This window comes from Chenopodium quinoa, unplaced genomic scaffold, assembly GCF_001683475.1.
Source record: "Chenopodium quinoa cultivar QQ74 unplaced genomic scaffold, ASM168347v1, whole genome shotgun sequence".
Lineage (NCBI taxonomy): Eukaryota > Viridiplantae > Streptophyta > Magnoliopsida > Caryophyllales > Amaranthaceae > Chenopodium > Chenopodium quinoa.
The window spans coordinates 1,890,605-1,896,918 of NW_018743977.1; the positions used below are offsets into that span (position 1 = coordinate 1,890,605).

General features: G+C 33.9%; 1 protein-coding gene across 1 annotated transcript; it reads right to left on the reverse strand.

The window, feature by feature from the left end:
* Positions 1–1,095: 1,095 nt before the first annotated feature.
* LOC110689742 (phosphatidylinositol:ceramide inositolphosphotransferase 1-like) lies at positions 1,096–5,722 on the reverse strand. The gene is made up of 12 exons (XM_021866528.1): positions 5,201–5,722; positions 5,015–5,104; positions 4,285–4,371; positions 4,134–4,202; positions 3,449–3,529; positions 2,852–2,923; positions 2,617–2,677; positions 2,431–2,533; positions 1,890–1,985; positions 1,751–1,797; positions 1,530–1,657; positions 1,096–1,437 (listed from the first exon to the last, which is right to left on the reverse strand). The coding sequence occupies exons 1-12, from the start codon at positions 5,231–5,233 to the stop codon at positions 1,357–1,359; spliced, it is 948 nt and encodes a 315-aa protein (XP_021722220.1). The 5' UTR covers positions 5,234–5,722; the 3' UTR covers positions 1,096–1,356.
* Positions 5,723–6,314: the final 592 nt, after the last annotated feature.

A 6,314-nucleotide genomic window follows, 5' to 3' on the forward strand; every position in this document is an offset into this window, starting at 1 on the left:
AAACAACAGATAATGAGACTATGAGAGATGTATGTACTTTGGCAACAATTGACAGAGGATAGACAGGGAGTTTTCGGGGGAACATGTGATGTAGAAAACGCCAACATCGTCAAATAAAAGGAAAAAAGGCAACTCCAAACAACGCCAGCATTTATGTTCTGTAACTTTCAACCAAAGTCGATAGAACCAACAACTCACTCACGCCAGACGCCAGCGCCCGAGAGTGCATCAGTGCATGTGCGACTACTTGAATTGTTGTTGCTATGTTAGTTAATAAACAAAACACAGCAACAGCATACAAACATTTAAGCAAGAGAGAATATACAGACATGCTGCTGCTTGCTGGCCACATAAACTTTGCGTGTTTGGGGCTGCATTGTTATTCACGTATCATACCAGCGATTCCGTTATTTGTAACTAACTAGTATAGAGTACTTCGTAGTTAAGACTTTATATCTACGGTTATAAAACGATCTGAGAATGATTCAGAGAAATTTGAAAAGACACGGAAAAAACTTGTGCTTCAATTTAATATGCATGAACATACTCATCTAAATTGCCTAATCAGATATAACATGTAACAGGTCATACCAACTCACACAACTCTTTTTTTTCCCCCTATATTATACTCCGAATAGAACAAATTAGAATTCGTTTTATATTCGGAGGCTAATTCTAAACGCGACCCACTAGCAACTATGTTGGGACTGTGACATGACGTCATGAATGATGGCTATCATGTTAAGCTGTGGCGAGGCCTTTGCTTCCCTAATATAGACAAAAAAAAAATTTAAAGCTCGAATGAGCCACAAGAACAATACAAATTACAAATAAAAATTAGATGATTAAAAACATGACATTTACGAGTATCACACATAGGCAACACCAAACCATCAATCTTAATCACTAGGCCACAACCTCAATTATTCCAGAGTATGAATTTTACTCTGTAATTTACTGTAAGTCCAATTTACCTCTCCAAAAACCCTCAATTGTTTTACTAGCAACATACTTTTGTCGATTTAATACTCTGAATTGGGTACTTTTGCCAGCACTAAAGAAAAAAGGATCCACTGATTTCTCACATGCATAACGGAAGAAACAACTGGAGGCACCATTATTTACGCACTGACTACTCATCAGAAGGATTCTATATTGTACTTTTACTGATCTAACAGACTGAATTAATTTGAAATTTGGAATTTTTTATACATAACAGAATCTACATGGACGAGGCAAATGATTAATCTCAGTAACCAAAATTTCATTCTATTTTAAAATCAGAATTAACAAGACCATCCATCCAAACTCCTAAACACAGGATTCAATCATAATTAGTTGCTGCAGACACTTCATCTATGCACCATTAATTGCACTTTCATTGTGAGTTGCAAGTCCGTCCTCGAGGTTCTTCCCATTCATTCCATTTCGTTGTCGCTGTGGAATTTCAAAACAAGCAAACTGATCAGCAAAAAATACATCATAAACAAAAATTGTAAAAAGCTGAGAATTGAAACAAACTGCGTTACCCTATCCATGGGATCTACGGAGTTTCCGTTCAATAGCTTGTGGTTTTCCTCCTTGTTCCAGCTATCCTTTTCTTTGTTGCTTATGGGAAGCAAAAGAGATGCACCGACACTGGATCGGTCAGGAATTTCTGTGCCACCATAAACCAAGAATTTAACAAATGATATGAAGAACTATACCACTAAATCTTTGGAGAGAAAGAAGTTCATAAAGCACCACTTACCAGGAAGTTTCTTGTCAACAAAGAAAATAACCAGATTGACCGTATACCTGAGAGTAAAACATTTCATTTTTAATAAATTATCTGCAAAACTGTATTTATAAAATCAAAACCCTGAGATTATACTGAGAACAACCCATACCACGCCACAACAACATCCACGGTATAATGTTTGCGAGATGCAATGATCAATAAACTCTGGACCACAGCAAGTAGCCAACCCAACTGCTTAATTAACCTGGATTGATCCCCAACAATAAATTATCAAGCACAGCCAGATAAACATAATTATGATAAGAAAGAGACTAGTCAAGAAGCAATAGAGAGATGTAATTACATTTAAAACAACTACAGAATACCATCTAAAAAGAGTTTGAGAACATGAACTTCGGTTTCTTCACCTAAATTCCCATTTACTGATCTTAGAAAAGTTTCATCTGAAATTAATGATCTCCTCACTTAAACATACGTAACCTATTTTTTTTAAATTGTAGAAGAGCTAGGTAATACTTATATATATAATTATCTGAACTAAATTTTTTTCCAACCTTGCTTGTTTAAGAGTGAAGAATAAGACCATAATCCTCAAAGTTTCCCTTTACATAGAAGTGCTGGAGATTCGCTAAAAGTAAAAAGAGCATAGGTTTAACTGTGAAAAAGTGTATTTGTTTTGTAGAATTTACCTCTTAGAGCCATATTTCTGATAGGTCCTAATGAACACAAGAGTAAAGATCATATGCGATGAAAAAATGAGATCACCACAGCCATAGAGAACCCCTCGAGGAACTGCAAACAGGCAGGCTATAATGAGCATAGAATTGCAACACATATCAACCAGATAAGATCAAATTTTAATCATAGAAACTCACAGTTAATCAGAAGGACCTCATATGCACTGTGTGGAGGTGGGAGAGTAGCTAGTTTTGAACCCTATGTGCATAGCCATCACTCATATCAGAATAGATAATTGCACAGACATAATACAGTTGTAATGAAAACTTCCATCTAACATTATAAAAACATAAGACATAAAATATACAGAGTAATATATAAACTGTAAACTCGTGAAAATGTGAAAACAAACAAGGGGGAGTAGAGATTTACTTCGCGGCAGTGGTAGTTTGGACCAGGAAGCTGTGTAGAATAGAATGTGATGATCCTAAGAAACTGTGATGCCTGAACAAAATATTAACAGCAACAATATTATTATTTTTGTTGTCATGGTAGCATGAACAATACAGTATATGGTAAACTGGAACATTTTTTATTATAATAATATGCACAATAAATACATAGCAAAATAGATTCAGTATAAAATTCATATGCAAAAACAAATATGCAATGAAACAGCACAAAAGTCACAGCTGAGGCTGATAGGATCCTACGTTTCTCATAATGTGAGCTAGAAAAAGTAGTCCAGAAATAAATAAAACACAAGCTCAAAATACAAATTTATCACAAAAAGTCAAATCTGATATACAGAGTTTCAATAAGCTGAACTTAGACGATGCAAAACCTATAACATTATTCAAAGTATATTGAGATGAATTGTCAAAAACCTGAAGTTAACTTTTACATTCCAGCAGATAGTATCCCGTAACTAAGGCACTAGTTCTAAAATATTTGATTTAATTTCTATCAAAACCTTATAAGCATGACAATGCACAGAGCCTATTCAAGAAAGAACGGATGATCACTTACAACTAGGAATGCAAGGACCCTGCACCACACTAGAACTGTGTAGAACCTTTTGCTTTTGAGAATGAACGGGTGAAAAGTCCACTGCAAAATATTTATTAAATCATGAGAAAACATACAATCATAAATTAAGAATGGATAATAATGGTTATAAGAAATATAACACCAGTCAAGCAGTCACTGTCTTTCTGGATCTAAAAGATTTAAAATAATTATTTGCTTTTAATGAACAGATAACAAATACAAGAGAGAGACAATTCAAGGGTTATAATTATAACAATAAAACACGATTCCTTGACAAAGTAAACCTACTTCCACTATGTATACGCAAAGAGGTCTCCTTAGATATGACAAATTCAACAAAATTGATTGGTTGAATGGGGCATTATTTATCAAGACTGAGAAAATGCAAATATAAGTTGGTCAGCAAAATGCCAACACTGCTGATTTCAATGCCATCAGTAACTAACTGGTTTTAGTAGATAAGCATGCCAACAGGCTTGGTCTATTAAATTAATGTCTTTCCAATCACTGATAATATTCAGCGATATATGACCATAACAAAAACCACATCTGTAGCTAGAAATCTAACAGAATTTTTACAAACTATTTGGTGAGCTAAAACTATTATATTATGCTATATAATACAAAAATGAAACCAGGATGTAGTGAGTTAAGGGAGCCTTACCAAAACAAAGGCTATAAATATGGAGGAAAATACAGTCTCACTAATGTAAGCCTTGTCTTCTCCAAGTTCCTACAGACACGAACTCATTGATAAGAACATCAAAGATATTAAACAGATAAACCGATCAACAGAATTTGGATAATGAACATACAGGAAGAAGAAAGAAACCCGCATCCTGAAGTGTTGGGCCAGGCCTATGTATATAATGAACACCTCGTGCAGCCAAACCGTGAATGTACTGTAAAAAGAGTCATTTCACATATTAGATAGTACTATAGGAAAAAAGAACCAGTAAATCTAAAAACCTCCCACTTCCAACCAGCCTTCATAATACCCTGGATTTCAAGGTAAACCGTGTTGCAAATCACGGAGGAAAAGGCGATCAACATCTTATTGTGAAAACAAGATCAGTATAAAAGACCATTAAAATTTGACCACTCTGCATCATTTACCTTACTGAGCTCATATTGTTATATGATTGCCATTATACTCCAAGAATAAAAACATATCTTACACATTTTCTCTAATACCTCAGAGCATGCTACATTGTCAATTTCTCATATGCATTGCTACGAATTCGATTAAAAACTCGATATTATCCTATCAATTACCTTCAAGCATCAAACAAGCAAAAAACTATCACATTAATTTCCTACAAAAAAATTAATAACACAACTTGATAGTTCTCCAGTTCAATCTACAGACAGTCATCCTCAAACCTAACATCGATTCAAGTTGTTCAAAAATTCTGTATGCTAAAACTTAAACAAAACTATCAACACATAAACTGAATCTTCACCAATTAACCTGTACCTAAAAACTTAAAATTAAACCAAAAAATAAATCCAAAAAATAAATTTCAAAAAAAAAGATTAACAAACCTGAAAAACAAGTCCTCCTAAAATGTACTTCCAATGTTCCAAAAGAAGATTGACTTCGGTTGATACTTCCGCACAAAATCTCTTCCATAGCTTCATCATACACAAATTTCAACCCAAATTATTCCAAAATTTTTTGAAAAATTCAAAAAAAAAAAAAAAAAAAAAAAAGAGGAGAGAGAAAGACACCTTTGAAGCTTCGCGACCGATGTAAAGCGACATGATTTAAGCAATGAACAACCAAGGCCATATTACTTTACAACACATCTAATAAGGTCAACATCATTTCCGTCACAAATCAATCTCATATACAATATTCACCTCAAAATTCCCCTAATTTTATTTTTCCTCAAATTAATTAATAATCAAATTTACAATTAGATCGATTTCGATCAAACACAGAAAACCCTAAATTCTTCGTCAATAATTGAACAATAAACAAACAAAAAAAAGTTAAAAATTGTTGAATCAGAGAAGATGAATCTCCCTTAAAAATCGCTGAAATTAAGAATTGAAATAAATTATTTTTTTGTGTAGAGAAGATTGATTGATTGATTGGGGAAAATGGTGGAAGTCGTGGTGTGAGGCTGGGTAGAACGCGAGTTGAACACGGAGAAGACAGTTGAATTGGCAAAAAAGGTAGGCTTTTTATTAACGCCTACTTTCTCTCTCTTCTTTCTCTTTCTCTCTCCAGAAGAAAAGAAAAAGAGAGATTATTTATTAACTGTATGTAGGATTACGGTCGTGGTCAACTATTGAAAATCAGAATTTGAATTTTATTTATGGGCCCATTTAGAAGGCTAATACTTGGTGTAACCGTGTAACTGTGTAACTAGCAATTTCTTTGAACATGCATACCATTTGGTCAACATTGCGATGCTAATCAATTTTTGTTTTTCGTTTTGATGATTTGTTTGTTAGAATTTGTTATATACATCTGTACAACCTAATTAATTCAAGATTAGTTTTTGCTCTTTATTTGATGATTAAATTAAAATCAATCATTAAAATGAAAACAAAATACTTGTGGGTGTACGGTACACCCGGATGTATATAACAAGCTCTTTTTGTTTGTTGGTCGTCGTTTTGGACGAGATTTTTGATGTTAACTACGGTGTGGGGTAGAAAAGGTTGTGTTAGAGATAGGACTGTGTATTAAGGCAGGGTTTTATTATAGATCTTGACTGGGTGGGTCAACTTTGAAAATTGAGTGGGCATTAGGTAAGCCGACGTATTAGCAGAGTATTAACAGAGGTGTTCGTTAAACACTTGTCTGTCGAATTACTAGTCTCTGTTAATAGTA